At 33.5% G+C, this 22,547-nt stretch overlaps 1 protein-coding gene across 1 annotated transcript; it reads right to left on the bottom strand.

Annotated features, from left to right (window-relative positions):
* Positions 1-15,081: 15,081 nt before the first annotated feature.
* LOC136067294 (uncharacterized mitochondrial protein AtMg00810-like) lies at positions 15,082-15,576 on the bottom strand. Its single transcript, XM_065772932.1, has one exon. It carries the CDS (start codon positions 15,574-15,576, stop codon positions 15,082-15,084), a length of 495 nt encoding a protein of 164 aa, XP_065629004.1.
* Positions 15,577-22,547: the final 6,971 nt, after the last annotated feature.

Genomic DNA, 22,547 nt, shown 5'->3' with positions numbered 1-22,547 from the left:
TGAAAATACATTATTTTCCTTTCATATAATAATAAAAGGACATAATAAGAAACTTAAACATAATTTAGTAACCTTATCTTTAAATAGACTATAAAATACTTTATCATAAACTTTCTATCAGACTTATAACATATTCAACATACCTTTCTTATCATCATACTTTTCTTATAGATTCCAAATAGCTTAATAGCTCATTCATGACATATATTAGTTAGTCCAATTGTAAGTCTGTCACAACTTTGGGAGGCTTCCAGCACATAGTGCCAGGCATCCAGTATTCCCCACAATTCACACCCCTTTCGGCGTGATCATATCATCAACCATGAGAGTCGATTCATCATCCACAAGTTGCCCGTTCCCAATGAGGGCGACTACATCAGAGTCCTCACCACTTATAATGGCCAATCAAAATTTCCATGGAAATGTCAGTACTATAACCCCTACTGGGTAAGTTTAGATCATCACAATGGAATAACCCAAAAACTATATTTTTCTGATAATCATGCTTTTATATAAATATTTCATAACAGTAGCATATTCACTTCATTCTTTAAATATTATGTTCATGATATAAGTAATAGTATCAATATGCTAAAATTATCATATATATAGGATTCAACAATTCACAAACATATATCTTTACTTAAATCATACTTATATGTAATAGGTTTAATTAAAAGGTTTTGATGCATAATAAAATTTTTAAACAATCCTTATACTTATTAAACGCACATGTCACACATCCCTTACTTGAAAACAAAAGACACGAGAGATTTGTACAAGAGGAGCTCAAGTGTCCACGTTCTTGTTCTCATTACCTAAATGAAAGACCAAAACCTATTACTGACAAATTCTTCCTAAGTATTTAAATTTATACATGAATCATAACCTAACTCTCAAACTCATGAAAATCTTAATTCCCATCACACAAAGGTTCCCATAGCACAAGATATTTTCATCAAACACATTATGTACCAACCATTGAGAAACCAAAGCATAAAAATTTATCTATGATCCAAACATACCAAAAGATGAGCATGCTAATTTATAGCTCAAAACATTCACCCTAACTTTAGAATTAAATCTGTTGGGAAATTTAGACCCCAGTTGATAGAATTAATAAGTTTTAAACCCAAGTTGTTAATTAGATTTATTATGAATCAAACTTGTTAAAACAAACAAACATCAATATCATGTCAAAATCATGCAGCGGAAAAAAAATAAATAAGACAAGATATGATGACCCAGGAAAACCAATGAAACCAACCAGTTTCAAAGTAAAAAACCTGGGGGGAAACCTCCCCGAAAAGCAATCCACTATAGTAAAGAGAAGTTTTAGATCTAGTACAAAACCTTTGTCCCTAGACTCTACAATCCCCGTAGATGAACTCACAGCAGAAACCTTTTACCGCTTCAGAACCTCTGAACTCTTCAATATATGAACGCCATCCTTTTTGTTGCACAGATCCCAGTACGTGACTAACTCCTTTGCACGAATCCCAGTACGCAACTCACTCACCAACTTGAGGAAGAAGAATGTTGGCTACAAAGTTCTTCACTTCATCAACAATGAAGATCAAGAAGCACTTGGTTACAAAACCCTAAGGCGCAAAGACGCAGTAGCTTCTATCAGAGAGAATAAGGTATCGATCACCTTTTGCATATGTTCTCCTTGTATTCTCTTATGTGACGGCCTTTAAAATAAGCCTTATATAAGTCTAGAGTTGTGAGAAAAGAAACCCTACTCAAATACATAAGCCTGGCCCAAAAATCAAAAAGCTGAAATTCTGATTTCCCGTAACCTCGATCGATCGAGAGGTGTCGAGGTTTAATGAATCTCAACAAATAGCAGCTATCGAGGAGGTGTCGAGAAGGTGTCGAGGGGACAGAAACTTTCTCGATCAATCGACCAGCTATCGAGAAGCTATCGAGATTGCGATAAGAATCAGCTGAAGAGCTCGACAGATAGCCAGGTGTCGAGGAGCTATCGAGAAGCCATCGAGCTATCTATCCGCAGGTGTCGAGATTGTTGGATAAATCTGGTTTTGTATCTCATACAAAACACACACGCAGCGGAAGCAACAAATAATCGGATCTACTTCAAATCATGAAAGATAAACATGTAACCATGAATTCTAGAATAAAGAATAAGATGCGTACCTTGGTGCAGTGAATTTCAAAACTTGACTTAAGAATACCTTCAATCTTCATCTCAATTCCATATAGTGCCCAAGATGTGTGGTCTCTCAATCAGTCCTTTGTACATAGACACTGAAAGAAAAAATCCTTCTTCTTCTCCTTGTGGAGAAAAACTGATTTTTCTTCTTTTTCTCATACGTACGTTTTTCACTATTCTCATAGTTTCTTTATTTAATAACTCTTATTAAATAATGACTGATTATCTAATTGGGTTAGCCTTTTGGGCCTACCCAATTGGGCTTTAGTTTTTGGCTTGAGATGGGACCAAAGGGAACAAATAAGACTCTAGCTCCAATGGGCCTTGAGCTTTTCTGTCAACTCTTGACAAGTCCAAAGTTACCATTAATTATATTCAATACCACTATAAGAATATAATTGCACTCTAGGCCTTATTAATAAATTATATCCCATGACTTTATTATACATTCAACCCCTTCATTAAAATATTCGTAGTAATACAAAGTCATAAATATAGACTGCCACTTTGTAAATTACTACATCTTAATCCTTGAGTACCCGGTTTAATCCTTTATGTTATTCATCATATATTTATGAAATCCAATTCCATAAATATATACTTTAGTAACTCCTTACTAAAGTGGTTGGGCCCAACACTCTGAATAACTAAACCCATTAAACTTATCTCAAGAGAATATTTTATATCTCCGTTAAGAGATTATGAATTCCATCTTGAGAATATATGTTCCATCAACACTAAATGCGGCTGCCCAACATACTGAGGTTTTGACCATAATTTATAGATCTCACTCCTGATATATCAAAGCAACCTACATCTAATGATCAGGTCCATTATCCTCTCAGGATTTAGAGTTGATGTAAATAGAAGTCGTGAGATTTATTATTCATTTGACAGTCATTAGAATAATAATAAATCTCACGACGGTCCAGTTCAATATGTCTTAACTCTTAAAACATATCAACATATCAACTAGAAGTCTCCACTTCCATGATCAAGACAAATCATCTTAGTTGACATGTTATAGTCTTTGCAAATGAAATGCCCAATTTCATCACCGACTACGAACTAAAATTCTGAGTTTACAAAGAACTTGCGATTTATATCTTCTGTGACTAAATCACATAAATCACATACTATGCATCTCATGGACTAAGATAATGTCCCACTAGTTCATAAATAGTCTCATATAATTAAACAACTTAATTATTCATGATATGCCAATAAATTGGATTTTAGGGCACAAACCCTAACAATCTCCCACTTGCCCTCAAAGACAATTTACCATATATCCGACACTTATCTTCCATTAGAGTAATTCACAGTCACTCTAAGGCAAGGCTTGGAAACAAGTTTCAGCCAGATTTATTGCATAAATTATCTTTTCTACTACTACTACTACTCACGTAGTCATATCTTCTCTAATGAGATGATACTTACGCTTGATGTGCATCTTCACCACCTAGGATGAACACATATCTTGAAGTCCAACTTCATGAATCACAATCAAACTACGAGTCAGTATTTGTACGTCCAGTAACTATCAAAACCTCACTTTTGTGGAAAAGCATATAATCCCTCATTCTCCTAAGATATTTGAGTATATGCTTTACTCCCACTAAAATAAGTGATCTTTGATTCACTTGATATTTGCTTACTATGCCCACCACAAAATAGACATTTAGCCTAGTATTTAGCATAGCATAAAGACTTCCTATCGATTTAATATAAGGAACCGTCTTATATGCTCTTCCTTTTATATGTCTTAGGACCATAGTCCTTTATAAAGGAACTTTAAACTTAAAAGGAAAGAATCCTTTCTTGAAGTATTACATGCTATACTTGGCTAGAATCTAATCTATTTAAGCAGTTTGAGATAGACCCAACATCCTAATTTTTGAATTTTAGCAAGGTTAAATTCTTAGGATGTGACAATTCTTTCTCAAGTACTTTTATATCAAACTAGACGAGACAACCAAAAACCTCCTTTGATGACAACAACTCTACATCATTCTAAATGATTAGAACGTCATCAACATACATTAAGAAATTTATTATTCTATATAGCTTTTACACACTTAAGGCCTTTTAATACTTGATCAAAATCAAATAATTTGATTGCTTGATCAAATATGATATTTTATGATTTAGATGCTTGCTTTAGTCCATAAATGGACTTTAAGCAACTTGCATACTAAACTCTACTGGTTCTTTGCTATGAACTAGTCTAGTTACATCATATAGATGTCTTCCTCAAGATTGCTACTAAAAGAAGCTTTCTTGATATCCATTGTCATATTTCATCCAAATGAAATATAATAGATAAGAGAATCTAGATAAAGTCAAACTTGACTATTGGTGAAAAAATCTTTTCATAATCGAACCATTTCTTTCTGAATAAATCTTTTCGCCACTAGTCTTGACTTTGAAGGTTTGCACCTTCAAAACTATGAATCTCATTTTCTTTTAGACCTATTTGAGAACAATAGGCTTAATGCCATTAGGCTCCTCTACAAGTACTAGACTTAAAATAGAATCTAATTCTATTTACATAACCTTGAACTAGTAATCCATATTCATATCATCTATTGCCTTTATGTAGTTCCGAGGATCAAATTCATATCCTTGTGGAATAACTACAAAAGTTTATTCCAAAACTATGAATTTATAATCCTCCCACTACGATATTGTACCCGTGTAGTAGCTATATATCTAGAATAATGCCTTGTGGCGTATCTAATACAACCATCTCATTTCTAAATGTATTTTATAGTTGTCCTACAACAAATTATGACATTTTTCTTCTAGAACAATCTACCTTTAATTCTACCTTTAAAAGAGCCCTATTCCTCCTTTATGTATGTACTAACTTAAAGAAGTCATTGGAACTTTATTCCTTTACAAAAAGGAGCCCTAGATCATATTATCCTCTAAATAGAATTCATAGATTGTGAATATAACAAAATAATGGTTCTAAAAGCCCATCTTTCACCAATCTTGAATAACACTTAGATTAATAAGATCTAGACATAAGTTCCAAAACATACAATTACAAAGAAGGGAAACTTTCTCTTTAAAAAGTAAAACATGTAAATATCCATCTAGAAGACAATCATGGACAATGCTTAGCTTTACCAAAATTAGAAACACTTTCCTTTTGGTCATGCTTATGAGTCTAATTTCCTTTTGGCAACTACTAGGGCAACTTGCTTACCCAACCGTTTGGAATTATAATTCTTCTTCTTATCACCCTTACCTTTCGGTTCAAGCTAAGAATTTGAATTAAATCATATTGATCTTAGCTTTAGCTTTTAGGATGTCTTCCGTTGCGTAGAACTCACTCATCAATTCAGATAATATAAAAAGAATTTATTTTCAAAACAATCTGAATTGATCAAATGATTCTAACAAGGACTTGTGGATCATATCCACATGAGATTAACATTTAATCTCTACATCCAAGAATTCCAATTCATTTTAAAAATAAAATATTTTCATAAATTGATATAGAATTGAAACTCCTTAAGCCTATCTTAGCACTCAATATGATTCATACCAAACATCTCATTTAGACTTAATATAAAGTCTAAATCTAGTACTAACTCTTACATCTCATGCTGTAGCACAATTGAGATAGAAGCCAATGTAACATATTAGCATTTCAATGGAAACTATGATCACATCATAAGCTATCTTCCATAAATGCATCATGTATAGGAAATTATGACAATGCTGAATCAAATACATAAATATGTACTTCAGCTCCTTTAAGCACCATGTCCAAAATTATTTCTTAGTTAATGTGATTCAACTAAAATAGTAGCTAGAGGACAAAATTTATGACAACTTTATATTGAGACTATGAACTTAAATACAGGACATTATCATTTTGCATCCATAACCATATAATATGGAACCCATAAAACATATTATATTAGGTGCAACGACAACCCAATCCATGTCTATAATTCCTTGGTAGCAAGTTTATTATAAACACATTAATTGGTTGAGAAATATTCTCATTATTAGTGCTATCATGATAACTCTTATCATACACTAATAATATGCCGTATTACCTTCAGCCTCTAAGTAATAATGACATAGCTCCTTTGGGAGGTTAACATTACACTTAGTCTAGTGTACACCATTATCTAAAATCATATGTAGCCATATTTCATCTCCCTTTATAGTGTTTAAACTTGTAGTACCATGAAACAAAACACCTTCCTTTGGGATCGCGAGGCATATACGCCAAGACGAGGTGCTTGTTCACACTACTTTAACGGGTAAGTTCAATCTTGTAGTACCATGAAGTAAACACCCTCCTTTGGGATCGCAAGGCATATACGCCAAGACGAGGTGCTTACCCACACTACTATGAACCGATAATGGAGGCCGTGAGATCCAACCCTTGTATCTCTCTCCCACTAGAAATTTTAAAACAAGTGGATTATCTTGAAATCATTGTGATCTAATCACTATTTTAACCCTACACATTAAATGTGTTTAATTGTTTAAATTCAATGTGATGTAACTATGTCACGTCACAACGTAACGAACATTCACGCAATCACAAAGAAGTTTAACCTTGTAATCCATGAAATAAATACCCTCCGCATGGAATGCAAGACTCGAAGTCAAGACGAGGTATCTACTCGCATTACAATAAACTTAACAAAATGGTTATTTCAAGAATTCCCACTCATTATTTGGGTTTTTCTTAAATAATTGTGATCCCATCACAACTAATAACCTTGCACTTGTTGTAGACTCTAATCTTATTAGAATTACTAACTAAAATGGAAGTCCTAAACTATTTAGGATTCCTTAAACACTAATGAATCAAAAATTAGTTATATAGAACTCTATCCTTAATTTACTAGATAAAGTATTCTAATCTCATTAGAAACTATATAACTTTAATTAGAATTTTAATCTCATTAAAAACCTCTAACTAAAATAAATTAAGGACTTTTAATCATAAAATGATTTAGTACCAAGAGTTCTATTTAACTAACTTCTTTGATATCATTAGGTCTTTTAGTTAGATCCATGTGTAATCTAATCACAGATAACCTTGCTCTTAAAAAACTTGAAAACACTTAGAAAAAATTCTGATTTTCTTTCTTTCGATTGATCGAATGTGCCTCTCGATCGATCGAAAAAATTAAAAAATTCGAACTTGACCAACTGACTTGTTCGATTGATACTCGATTGCCTCTCGATCGATCGAAAAACAAATTGGATCGATCGACTATCAATCGAAAATCAATCTACTTAAAAAGTCTGATCACTGTTTCACTCGATCAATCGAAAGTGATTTTCGATCGATCGAAACTCGTGAAACTCAAATTTCCAGAAATTCTCTAAGGCAGTTTTTTATGTTTTTTTTTGAACAAACAACTAACAGTTTTTGACATCTTCATTGTTCTCTATCAAAAACACTTTTTGATTTTATCAACGAAGATTTACAGATCAAACATAAGGGTTTTCAATATCTAGATCAAGAACCATAATATGCTAGAAACCTTGAAAACATAATCCTAATCTCATTAGGAATAAATTTCATAATCCTAGCATTTAAAATACTGTTTGATCATAAAATAATAGAATGCAAGGCAAGCAACAATACTCGTTCAACATTCAGATCTTAATACAAATAAACATGAACTAATATCATGGTTTGTACATCCGCACTTTAATATATATATAAATATATATATTAATCAATTCATGAAGTTAGGCCTTGAATCCTTGATTACATATAAATATATATACGGATTCAATATTCAAAACGTTTATATATAAGATCAAGTGGTTCATATTTAATATACTATAAACCAATTTACAGTATATCCTTTTATGATTGTGCCGACTTGCAATGTTCATATAGGATTGAATAGAAATATTAAAGCAAGACACGGCACCGTATCAAAGAAGCATCATCATGGACCACTGTGTTAAACGTGAATCAATACTATGAAAACTTGGCACCGTATCATGTCAACGGTTTCCGAATCAACAATCAACAATCAATATATCATATATATTAATCATGGCATCTGGTTTAAACAATTAGTGATTCTGAAACAAAATTATGCAGAAAATTTACTGCAGAAAATTAAATCACCAAGAGAACGATTTTTTTTTTCTTTTATTCTAAAATCCAATCACATGCCATACAATCATGATATTGAAAACCTGGCTCTGATACCATTTGTTGGATAAATCTGGTTTTGTATCTCATACAAAACACACACGCAGCGGAAGCAACAAATAATCGGATCTACTTCAAATCATGAAAGATAAACATGTAACCATGAATTCTAGAATAAAGAATAAGATGCGTACCTTGGTGCAGTGAATTTCAAAACTTGACTTGAGAATACCTTCAATCTTCATCTCAATTCCACATGGTGCCCAAGATGTGTGGTCTCTCAATCAGTCCTTTGTACATAGACACTCAAAGAAAAAATCCTTCTTCTTCTCCTTGTGGAGAAAAACTGATTTTTCTTCTTTTTCTCATACGTACGTTTTTCACTATTCTCTTAGTTTCTTTATTTAATAACTCTTATTAAATAATGACTGATTATCTAATTGGGTTAGCCTTTTGGGCCTATCCAATTGGGCTTTAGTTTTTGGCTTGAGATGGGACCAAAGGGAACAAATAAGACTCTAGCTCCAATGGGCCTTGGGCTTTTCTGTCAACTCTTGACAAGTCCAAAGTTACCATTAATTATATTCAATACCACTATAAGAATATAATTACACTCTAGGCCTTATTAATAAATTATATCCCATGACTTTATTATACATTCAACCCCTTCATTAAAATATTCGTAGTAATACAAAGTCATAAATATAGACTGCCACTTTGTAAATTACTACATCTTAATCCTTGAGTACCCGGTTTAATCCTTTATGTTATTCATCATATATTTATGAAATCCAATTCCATAAATATATACTTTAGTAACTCCTTACTAAAGTGGTTGGGCCTAACACTCTGAATAACTAAACCCATTAAACTTATCTCAAGGGAATATTTTATATCTCCGTTAAGAGATTATGAATTCCATCTTGAGAATATATGTTACATCAACACTAAATGCGGCTGCCCAACATACTGAGGTTTTGACCATAATTTATAGATCTCACTCCTGATATATCAAAGCAACCTACATCTAATGATCAGGTCCATTATCCTCTCAGGATTTAGAGTTGATGTAAATAGAAGTCGTGAGATTTATTATTCATTTGACATCATTAGAATAATAATAAATCTCACGACGGTCCAGTTCAATATGTCTTAACTCTTAAAACATATCAACATATCAACTAGAAGTCTCCACTTCCATGATCAAGACAAATCATCTTAGTTGACATGTTATAGTCTTTGCAAATGAAATGCCCAATTTCATCACCAACTACGAACTAAAATTCTGAGTTTACAAAGAACTTGCGATTTATATCTTCTGTGACTAAATCACATAAATCACATACTATGCATCTCATGGACTAAGATAATGTCCCACTAGTTCATAAATAGTCTCATATAATTAAACAACTTAATTATTCATGATATGCCAATAAATTGGATTTTAGGGCACAAACCCTAACAATCTCCCACTTGCCCTCAAAGACAATTTACCATATATCCGACACTTATCTTCCGTTAGAGTAATTCACAGTCACTCTAAGGCAAGGCTTGGAAACAAGTTTCAGCCAGATTTATTGCATAAATTATCTTTTCTACTACTACTACTACTCACGTAGTCATATCTTCTCTAATGAGATGATACTTACGCTTGATGTGCATCTTCACCACCTAGGATGAACACATATCTTGAGTCCAACTTCGTGAATCACAATCAAACTACGAGTCAGTATTTGTACGTCCAGTAACTATCAAAACCTCACTTTTGTGGAAAAGCATATAATCCCTCATTCTCCTAAGATATTTGAGTATATGCTTTACTCCCACTAAAATAAGTGATCTTTGATTCACTTGATATTTTCTTACGATGCCCACCACAAAATAGACATTTAGCCTAGTATTTAGCATAGCATAAAGACTTCCTATCGATTTAATATAAGGAACCGTCTTATATGCTCTTCCTTTTATATGTCTTAGGACCATAGTCCTTTATAAAGGAACTTTAAACTTAAAAGGAAAGAATCCTTTCTTGAAGTATTACATGCTATACTTGGCTAGAATCTAATCTATTTAAGCAGTTTGAGATAGACCCAACATCCTAATTTTTGAATTTTAGCAAGGTTAAATTCTTAGGATGTGACAATTTTTCTCAAGTACTTTTATATCAAACTAGACGAGACTTGAGCTCAAAAAAACTAGACGAGACAACCAAAAACCTCCTTTGATGACAATAACTCTACATCATTCTAAATGATTAGAACGTCATCAACATACATTAAGAAATTTATTATTCTATATAGCTTTTACACACTTAAGGCCTTTTAATACTTGATCAAAATCAAATAATTTGATTGCTTGATCAAATATGATATTTTATGATTTAGATGCTTGCTTTAGTCCATAAATGGACTTTAAGCAATTTGCATACTAAACTCTACTGGTTCTTTGCTATGAACTAGTCTAGTTACATCATATAGATGTCTTCCTTAAGATTGCTACTAAAAGAAGCTTTCTTGATATCCATTGTCATATTTCATCCAAATGAAATATAATAGATAAGAAAATCTAGATAAAGTCAAACTTGACTATTGGTGAAAAAATCTTTTCATAATCGAACCATTTCTTTCTGAATAACAAACAAATGAACATATGAGAGAAGTCATAAATCACTCAACTCATATTCACTTGTTGAATACAATAAAATCTATCCTAACACAAACTCTTGAAAAACTTTGCAAGAAGAGAGTTTATGGCAAGTAGACTTTGACAACCTGTATTTTTGAAATACTTGAAATGAAACTCATCAAGGCATCTTGTGTGAAACAGAAATAATAGATTGCATACAAGTATAAAGAACATGTGTATAAAGATAGAGAAGAAACAACACATGAAGAGATAGGTGAAAGAAACGTACATCCACATATATAAAGAAGTATAAGTACAATATATGTAAAAATGGTCAAAGGACCTCATATACAAGATCAATGTATCTAAAAAGTAAGAAAAGAAAAGATACATACAGAACCTCACTACATCCCTCAGAATATCAACAGCCCCCCTATTAAAATGTCCTACACTAACTCTCTCCCTAAGATGACTACTCTCATAACCCAAAACTACTCCCCCTTTTTGTCACGAGTGACAAAGGGTAGAGTGTCATGTAGACATCTCATTAGCAAAGCTAGCATCCCCATCATCATCATCATCATCCTCATCATTCTCATCTTCCTCAGAATTTGAAGCTATTGGAGTAGGTGGTGAAGGAGTAGCCTCTGGAGCAAAACCACCTATGGTCGCCTGCTGTCGTGCAATACGACCAACATGAACATTCACCCGATACAACTCAGCAGAGAATGTATCAAGGCGAGTGTCCATGCACTGCAGCTGTGCCATAATATCTCCTAGAGATACATTACTCGAAGAGGAAGAAGGAGCAGATGTAGATGAAGCTGATCTAGACGGAGCCGAATGGGAGGGAGGAGTGGCATCCGTCTGTCGCGACCTAAACTACGCCTCACTACGTTTTACGGTAGCGGCATCTACGACAGAGATGTGTGTGAAGTGGTTGGACATAGGAAAGGGAATGGAAAAATGGCATAAGATCCTCGTGATAGCGGAAGGGAAGATGAGCTTATCACGGGACGCTGAATCAAGATAAACATCAATAATTTAAAGAATGAAGTGAGAAGGAAAATCTATAGTAAGATGCTCTAATAAGGATAACAAAAATCAAGCACGAGGCTCAGTGATGGAGTTGTAGTGAGAGAGAGGATGGAGTACAAAAGTCATCACCATGTTAAGAAATCTAGGACCTTTAGCAAAAGGCCTACATGATGTGTACTGATGCTCACCCCAATCAGCAGGGTGCTCACAGAAAGCAGAAATGAGCTCATCTTTGGACATAGTCCTTAGACGCTCACAAAAAGGATAGTCAAGAAACTCTATCCTAGGTACCCTAAGCACATCTGCAACCAGCTGCGGTGTGACAGGAATGCGCGTACCTCGAACGCGAGTGAAAAAAAGAGGTACTGAACAATCGATCCCGTCCATGTTGGAGTAAAACTCCTGTATTAGCACGAGACCAGGATGTCACACAATGACCCCCATTCCCTACTGTGAATGACAGAGGGAAGGTCAGTATCGGTGAAGTCCGTTAAAATGACTTGACGTTCTGAATGAACACCTCATCGAGAAAAGTTCTCTGAAAATGCCTTATGGGCATCTCCATCACAGAACCAAAGGTTAAGAGGAGCAGAATCAGAAGAAGTAGAAGCTCCAGAATGCAGAAGGTTCTAAGCAGGAGTGGATTTACGTTTGGGTGTCATAGACACTACTAACGTAAAAGAATGAGAAAGAGAGAGAGAGAGAGGAAGATAATCAGAAAAGTCCCAAAACAGTTCATATATGAAAAACATATTGAACAAAAAGTACGTATGCATGGGAATGCATGAGCATGTGACATGCAAATCAAAAAGGCATCATGGGCTTAGCCTAATCCAATCCTACCAGCACACATACATATAGCATACATCTAAATGCATGTAAGTATCATTCTAATGCACATGGAATGCAATGTATGACATTTTAAAAGCATTTAAGTGAAAACCTAACCCAAAATTTCAATAAAAACTCATCAATTTTGAAAAACCCCAAAAATTTCAAAAAATCCCAAAACCTAGGTTTTAAAACATGCAATGCATGAAAAAGTAAGGGAAAAAGAACATACCAGGTGATGGAATGCAAGGGAAGATCGAAAATGATGAAGAGTTGAAGCTTTGAGTGGGAAATGGGTGAAAGGGAGATGAAAAGCCTCGGAGAGATCGAGAGAGATCGAGTGAGAATGAGAGAAAATCGCGATCGTAGCTTTTATAGGCACCTTAGTAATTCTCGACAGCTGAGCTGTCGAGAGGTATCGAGGATGTTATCGAGAAAGGTGTCGAGAAAATTTGCCTTCGACAGCTGAAGGTATCGAGAGGTATCGAGATGCAAGACCAATTTCAGAGATAAAAAGCTCGATCGATCGCAAAGGTGTCGAGGAGGTATCGAGGAGACAGAAGATTTCTTGATCGATCCACATGGTGTCGAGACAGGTGTCGAGAAAGAAGACATCAGACACAACAAGTAAATCTCGATCGATCCATCAGGTGTCGAGAATCTATCGAGGAGACATAAGATTTCTCGATCGATCCATCAGGTGTCGAGAAGGTGTCGAGATTGTGATAAGAAAAAGCTTGAGAAGCTCGACAGATGACCAGGTATCGATGAGGTGTCGAGGAGGTGTCGAGCCAGCAATAAAAAGTAGTTTTTCGAGAAGAGAAAAACACAGACATGAATGCAATCCAACATACACCTCAACCAATGATCCACTCAACATATAAAGCTCTCAAACTCATCTCTCAACAGAAATTTAAGCATATGGATCCTCAAAAACACACACACACACACTAAACAAGTCTAACCAATTTTATTTTTCAAAAACAAGTTAAGACAGTTTAGTGAGCATACATTAGCACATATAAAACCTTTGTGATGACCAAATCACATTGTACCTGCACATGTATCACAAGTAGCAAAGAATATTGCGTGTTGTGTGTGAAAAACATCACAAGATTGCATATGTGAATACATGTTATGACGATCTAAGATATGAGAAAATAACTTTTAACTCACACACAATCATAACTGTTTGATGGGGATTATCACCTTAGAGGTACATCCCATAACTCCCACATCTCCTAGAATACACGCTTGCAACCATATTTAAAGCATTTTTAATCTTTTTTCTTTTAATTTTCTTTGCACATTTTCTTTTATTTTTAGCATATCATACATGGGCATAAAAAGGAGAAAAGAAATACCCAAGATGTTAAGCATTTGACATCGCACTTTTGCTATGCCGAAGTATACGAATGTCTTTGACACTGCACTTTTGCTATGCCGAAACATACAAGTGTTATATTATGATTGATGGGCAACAGTGGTGAGATGGTTATTTATGCCTTTCTCTTAGAATTTCTAGTCCTATCCGTCAAAAAGAGTGATATGAGTGTTAAGTTTTAAGAGATAACCTAATCTTACTCATCACAAACAAGAGCCACAAAGCTCATTTGCTTAGTTGTGCATAGAGATGCTCATCTAAACTACAAAAGATACAAAGTTTAGAAACTTTGTTTCAATGGCCATCTAAGGTACACAAATACCAAAGTACACAAAACACACACTGTTTTTTTTATTTTTCTGATTTTTCAATTTTTATTTATTTATTTTTATATTAAAAACAAAATAAACAAAACTGAAAGTAAACACACAAAACATGTTAAACAAGACAAAGCATAAAACTAGATGCATATGCATGAAGAAGAGGGGCAAGAGAAGGAGATCAATCCATGGAGATGACACCAATGTTTTGATGAAGGAATTCAAAACGTTTGCTGTCAAGAGGTTTGGTGAACAAGTCAGCCTTCTGATCATCAGTGTGGATAAACTCAAGAGTGAGAGTACAATTTTCGACAAGCTCCCTAATGAAGTGATGTCGAATTTCTATGTGTTTGGTTCGAGAATGCTGAACCGGGTTCTTAGAGATATTTATGGCACTGGTATTATCACAATAGATAGTGAGATGCTCTTGACAAATACCATAATCATGAAGGAGTTTTTGCATCCAGAGGAGTTGGGTGCAGCAGCTACCAGCAGCAATGTATTCAGCTTCTGCAGTGGATAATGAGATGGAGTTCTGCTTTTTGCTCATTCAAGAGACAAGATTGTTACCCACATAAAAACAACCCCCCAAAGTACTCTTTCTATCATCAACATTACTAGCCCAATCAGCATCAGAGTACCTAACTAAGACACCATTAGTGTCCTTGCTATACCACACACCAAACTCAGCAGTGGTTTTGACATACTTTATAATTCTTTTTAAAGCAGTCATGTGAGATTCCTTGGGATTAGCCTGATATCTAGCACACACTCCAACACTGTAACTAATGTCAGGTCTACTAGCAGTAAAGTAAAGAAGACTACCTATCATGCTTCTATAAAGAAAGGAGTCAACACTCTTACCTAAACAGTCTACAGTAAGTTTAACATTTGGGCTCATAGGGGTTCTAACAGAACTAGCAGATTCCAAACCAAACTTTTTCACAAGATTTTTAGCATATTTAGATTGAGAAAGAAATATAACTGAATCTTGTTGGCGAATCTGTAATCCTAGGAAGTGAGTCAGCTCTCCAATCATGCGCATCTCGAACTCAACTTGTATCTCAAACTCATGAAAATCTTAATTCCCATCACACAAAGGTTCCCATAGCACAAGATATATTCATCAAACACATTATGTACCAACCATTGAGAAACCAAAGCATAAAAATTTTTCTATGATCCAAACATACCAAAAGATGAGCATGCTAATTTATAGCTCAAAACATTCACCCTAACTTTAGAATTAAATCCTTAAAGTCAGGTATATCATATACTGTTCACTGCTTATTTTAGCAACATATACCTCATTTATAAAATACAAATGGGCTATCTATTCACATCCAATCTTCATGAAATTTTACAGAGTCACTCCTCTGGATGTCTAGTAGATACCATATCAATTTTAGAGTCAAAGCATAAAACTATGGTTTACTAAAAATCATACAAGACAACATACTCAAATCTGTTCTAACAGAATTTCATTCAACTTAGAAATTAAACCATTATTTTTTTATTGATCCAATTGCTGTGAGGCCACTTCCATTACAAACGTGTGTATCTTAGAATTCATAAGAACTACTCCTAGCATCCTAATTAACAAAATGTGATTTAATCCATATTTTTCATATTTTAAACACTGAATTTATCACAGTGACAGCTTTAACATATTTTCTCACAAAATCATCAACTAATTGCAATTGGCCTTCATTTTGTGTGGGTATTTTTATACCTATACTATACATGTTAGAGTACATTAACAGGCATCCAATTAACTATAATATCTTCAATTTTTCAAATTGCTAACACAAAACCACAAATTTCAGCTTCTAACAATCAAATTAGAGAATATAGAAGGGAAACTAAAGAAAACAGTCACACCATCAAAATACCCAATAGAAGATATAGTTTTATTTACTTACCTACAAACTTTGAAGCTGAAACTTTAGTGTTAAGCTTTTAATTTCTTCTTTAAAGAGAGATATATGGTTTCGGTGAAAGAAAAGGAGGGTTGTTGGTGATCAGAAGGAAGGTGATGTCGTGTAAGGACAAAGGAAGAAGAACAGAGAAACAAAAGAATGAATTTGGTGTAGCAACAAAGAAAAGATTAGGGAGAAAGTTTTGGGTGGGGCACGTGAATTGCTAAGGGAAAAGTGAGTTGATGACTCACTTTTACAACTTTTAACATTTACTTACTATCCCTCCATAACCTTATATTCTAGATAGGCCAAAATAATAAAATAACTTTGCACTTATACCCCTTCCTTTATAAACTTCTTTCTATAACATTAAAAGAGCATATATCTTTTATAATATCACAATATCAAAGTCTTATACACTTAAGGTAATTAAAATAATAACAAATATATAATTTCATAAATTAATCATGAAATTAGGCTGAGATATTACATGATACAAGTGAAATAATTTTTCATTCCATCTTTCACTTGATCCTATACTTGGAGAAGCCCATGCATCTCGTCTAGTAGTGACTATGGCTATGAAGCACAAGGTAGCTAAACTTTGTGATATTTGAAGGATTCCAAATTACTGATTGATGCCTTGCATCAGCCATCTACCACATCCTCCTATAATCACATGCATCCCTTAGCAATGGTTATAGTGCAACGGACTCAACTATTTTTCAAAGTACATTTCACAATTGCTGAAGTAGTCTGTTGTGAATGATCAAGAAAACTTGTTAAGTCTCATGAGTGTTAGTTACGCGTCCACCACTCACAATAAATCACTTTAATAATTATAAATTTATTATGAAAAAAGTTGTGTTGGTGGCATTACTGTAGGACAAAAATGTATAGTGTGGTGGAGATGTTTTTCTTTCTTTCTTTTTCTCCCTCAACCCCCGGGGCCCCAAGGAAGTAAACGTAATTCAAATTATTTAAACCATTCATCTCACAATAGTGAAGAATATCTCGTAGCCCATAGCCTTGTCAGCTTCTTCTGCAACTAGCTAGAGAGTAGAGACACGACAATGCTAGTGATCAGTCTGATACCAAGCTAAAAATTTCCAAAATTGACATTGAAGGATGCCTTTTCAGTACTCATTTATTAATTTCTAGCTATTTTTAGCTTACCAAATTAGTATGAAGCATAACTTCATGAACAAAGGGTGAGATTTTTTTTTTGATGGGAAAAGTGAGATTTTTTATTTTGCTTTTAATTTCAAAAACATTTTAATTATTATTTTTTATAGCTAGTATTTATGATATATAGATTTTTTTTTTGATACAAGATAGAATTTCTACTTTAGTCTAATTTAAATATATATGTGTGTGAAGCTCCCTCTAGAGATTTGAACTCCGACCCTTTCTCCCAACACTCCACAAGCATTTATACTTGTGAAGTGACCACCGCACTAAAGGTGCGCAGTGATATATATAGATTTCTATTAGTTTTCTTTTGTTGACAAAATGAATAGGCATATTTATTGTCCTTTTATTCGAAAAGTCAAGTTTGGTTTTATTCTTGTATTTGTGAATGCAAGAAAATTTTGATGGTCACGTTTTAATATGATAAATTTGGTTTTCCTTTGCTCTTTGTAACGTAGGCATTAGCATTCTCAAATCCTTTTTGATTGCCTCATATGTTTTTAAAATCATTATTAGAATATTGATGATGTAGGAAAGAATTTATGATTTAACTTTTGTAATTTATTAATTATGGCATTTTATATATATATAATATAGCTGAACTGAGAGAAACCAAAATTAGAATTCTAAATTAGAGTTCCAATTTGCACCATGTGTCCTAAATTATTTATTCTTAAAGAGTTTTTTTCCTTAATTTTAGAATTAAATGTGGGACACATTTATATATATAATAATAATAATAGCTGAAACTGAGAGAAACCAAAATTAGAATTCTAAATTAGAGTTCCAATTTTGCACCATGTGTCCTAAATTATTTATTCTTAAAGAGATTTTTTTCCTTAATTTTAGAATCAAATGTGGGACCACATCATAAATATTTATCCAATTGAGTTAGAAAGTACAAAAACCAAAGAATCTGAAATAAATGAATTGTAACTTTACAATAATTTTTTTAAAAAATGGACAATTTACATTTTATACCTAATAATATCCTTACAAAATTTTTTAAAGAGTTAACAAAATATAAAAATGACTATCAATAGTATTTAAATTATATACATATGAATTATATTATGCATTTTATTATATATCTTTAAGTATATCTATGCATGCATATGCATGGGGTTACAAGCTAGTTTTATGTAATTTTCGTTATTTTAAGTTTAGGATATTTATTTTCTTATTTTTAGATGCTTTTAATGTTGTTTAGTCAAATTATGATTTTATATCTTAGGTTTTTTATCCACCCTAAGTTTTCCTTTTACTATTTAAAAGAAAACCACCATAAGTTTCTTTTTACTATTAAAATGCATTGTAGCCTCCAAGACAATTTGGTTTTCAAAAATAAAATACAGACTTTGTCTATTATTTTCTCTGATGGATTCTAGACTTATCACCTTGTGGATTCAAGGAATCCTCGTGGATTCAAGGAATCCTCGTGGATTCGAGGTTTATTACTAGAAACTAACAGTTTAGTTTTTGTTCCATTAAGTAGAGCATTGTGTGTGCTTTCTTTAAGCTGCTGTGATATTAATTAATTATCAAGTTTTAGATAAGTACACTATTTATACTTCTAGGTCTTTGTTTAGGGGAAAAAAGTTTAGATAACTTGCCTCAAACATGTCATTTTATTGAAATTTTCTAGAATGACATTCTATCACATTATACTCATCCTGAGAGAGATTGTACATCTTGTGATTCAGGTTCTTACAGAAGCATCGGAGTGCATTTTTCCTCTCAACTTACCATGTACCAGAAGATATATATTGAAACCACACCAACAAGTAAGATGTCTAGGTCAAAGATGTAATAGGTTAATGGCAGCAAATTGTGTATAGAATACCATAGAACTAGAGCTTTAGGTTGATGTATAATCAATTTTTTGATTTGATATTTTTCTGAATTCCAAAATTTGAAACCAGATGTCTGTGTTTCATGTTATTAGTTTTGAATTCTCTTTATAAACGAGGATACATTGCGGCAACGTATATGGGAGAAACATGGCAGACATATTTTTGTAAAGGTCTCTGTAGTCTGTGCCCCAGATATAATGTACATAATGGAAATTTGGTGAATGGAAATGAGACTACCTGACAGAAGTGTGTATTAGATATAAGTTCAACACTATTACACCTTTGCAAGAAAAAAATGATTTTTATTCTTGTATAGTTCTATTTAATCAGATTGTTATAATTTTTCTTTTGAAAAAAAAATTATAATAATTAGTTACAGGTATTACAAGTAAATTGACTGCTTATTTAAAAGGCCCAAAAAGTTACAAGAACAAATCGAAGTTTAAATTTAAATTGAGGACTTTTTATAAGAGTTGAGAATGTATTGGTACTTGTCAAATTAAAAACGTTTTTTTTTTTTTTTTATTTAGGGGAAATTGCAATTAACCCACCTTGGTTTAGCCGTTTTAACAATGCCCACCCGTGGTTTGAAATTTGTCACTTAACCCACCTGAGTGGCCTTCGTTAGACCCCCGTTACCCACCTCTGCCCTTTCCGTTAGAAATTCCTCTTTACTATATAAGCCAAAATTAGAACCCAAATAGAACCCTAAAAAAAGAAACGAGCTCTCTCCCTTTCTTACCTTAGAACCCCCAAAAATCCCCAAACCCATAATCCCTTTCTCTCTTTACTTTGATTGCCAAAGTGAAATCCCCGAACTTGCTGGGTTTTTTTTTTTTTTTTTTTTTTTTTGCTGATTTTTTTGCTAGGTTTTTCTTGTTTCTTTGTTTTTGCATCCCGATCTGGGTTTTGGGGGTGGCTAACAACGGTGGTGGTTTGGAGGTAGTAGTTTGTGAGCTTTGATTTGATGGTTCAGTGAGTTGGTTGTGGTTTGGATATGTTAGATTGCTAGTTTTTTTTTTTTTTTTGGCTGATTTTTTTGCTGGGTTTTTCTTGTTTCTTTGTTTTTGCATCCGATCTGGGGTTTTGGGCGTGGCTAACAACGTGGTGGTTTGGTGGTGGTAGTTTGGTGAGGCTATGATTTGATGGTTCAGTGAGTTGGTTGTGGTGTTGGATTTGCCAGATTCTAGGTTTTTTTTTTTTTTTTAAAGATTTTTTTTTTACTTGCAAATTGGGTTTTTTAGAGAACCCAGCAAAAGAAGAGGGTTAGAGTTTTAGAAAGAGGGTATACATTTCTAAAGTACCTACCAAATGTGAAGATGGATTTAAGCTGACAGAGAAGATATTTCTGAAGTACTTGATACTGTAAATAAGCCATGGGTATACATTTCTAACCAACAGTCAACCAACTGGCTTGCTTTATAACAACAAAGAGATAGGAAATGTTTTATCTACTTGTGCTAAATTCGGGGCAAGAGTTGTAATTGATACTTCATTTTCGGGTTTGGAATTTGACTTAAAGTTGGGGTGGCTGGGATTTGGATGGAAGCTTGTCAAAGCTTACTTCTTCTAAATCCCTTTTTGGTGTCTCTCTGCTTGGAGGACTATCTCTTAAGATGCTGACTGGAGCACTCAAATTCGGGATCCTTGTTCTAAACCAAACTCTCTTGGTTGACCATTTCATAATTTCCCTGGATTAAGCAAACCTCACAGTACTGTTAAATATGCTATAAAGAAACTGTTGGGTTTGGGAGAGGTAGATCTAAACGATTGGATGGTGTTCTAACAGATAAGGAATTTGAGAAGTAGATCTAAAGATTAAAAGAGGTAATTATCTTTCATGCTAAATACTTTCCTTTGTCCTTAAAAAAAAAAAAAAACTTTTCTGAGTATTGTTCCTAATGCCAAACAGAGAGCTAAATTCAAACTAGTTGTTTTAGTACTCTTCCTCTTTTCTTTTTTCTTTTTTCCCTTAACACTTTTTGTCTTAACTTCCTTTCTCACATGTAAATGCTATAGACATTGAAAACTTGGGTGGGATGCTCTTGAATCTTGCGCTGGTGTTTCCATGGTGAAACAAATGATGAAACAAATTTTATCTTGACTTGTTTTTTGATATTTTTCTTTTACGTTTTTGTGAAGTAGAAGAAGAAGGAGAGAAAAGAGAGAGAGACATAAAATATAATGAAAAAGACACATTTACCCCATTTTTAAGGTGAAAAGGGAAAGGTGGGTAACGGGGGTCTAACGGAGGCCACCTAGGTGGGTTAAGTGACAAATTTCAAATCAGGGTGGGCATTGTTAAAACGGGCCAAACCACAGTGTGGTTAACTCAATTTCCTTTTTTTTTTTTTTTTTTTTTTTTTTTTTTTTTTTTAAGCAAACCCCTTATATGGTGGGCTGGGGTTAAGAAGAATTATCCCTCACCAAATAAAATTCTTTGGACACCAAAAAAGTACGAATATTTGACTATTAGATTGCATGTCTTCCAGAAAAATATCAGACATTTCAACTTTCAAGACCTAGTACTAGCCAAATGAAATGAAAATCTCATTGGAAGCCAAAATTATATACAACAAACTCAGACTTATCTAGAAAAAATATCCTTGAATATTAATTATTTATTACTGTTTCTTTTTTACAACTTAACGAAGTGGTCAAATGAAGTGGTTGACTGATCTTTCACATGGAATGTTAAACATCTCTCGGATTTTGTTTCACAGATTATGCGCAGAGAATGATCACGTGGTTGAGAAATTATAGTTAGGGAGACTAGAAAAATCAGCGCTTTGCTTGGTCCAAAAAAGTATCTAGAATCTCTTGGATTTACTTTGGAAAATATTAAAACCAACAAAATTCCAATACCAATTTCATCATTCTAGCCAACCATGACTTATCAAAGTTTGGGAGAAAATTGGCCTCTGCTCCTTTCGGCAAAAAATCCAGCATTTTGCCCCCTTTCCCAAACTAATTAGGGAAATGTCCCTTTTTTTAAAACTCGATTTTCTCAAAATCGAGTTAAGCCTATAGTAGCTTTTAAAGAGCCTATAGTG

This window comes from Quercus suber, unplaced genomic scaffold (genome assembly GCF_002906115.3).
Source record: "Quercus suber isolate HL8 unplaced genomic scaffold, Cork oak 2.0 scaffold_66, whole genome shotgun sequence".
Classification (NCBI taxonomy): domain Eukaryota; kingdom Viridiplantae; phylum Streptophyta; class Magnoliopsida; order Fagales; family Fagaceae; genus Quercus; species Quercus suber.
Note: the sequence above shows the minus strand (reverse complement) of the source record. Positions and strands in the feature narration are given on the sequence as shown.

What these genes read in the sequence shown, in the direction of transcription:
- LOC136067294 (XM_065772932.1), bottom strand. Translation starts at nt 15,576, where the DNA reads ATGCGCATGATTGGAGAGCTGACTCACTTCCTAGGATTACAGATTCGC.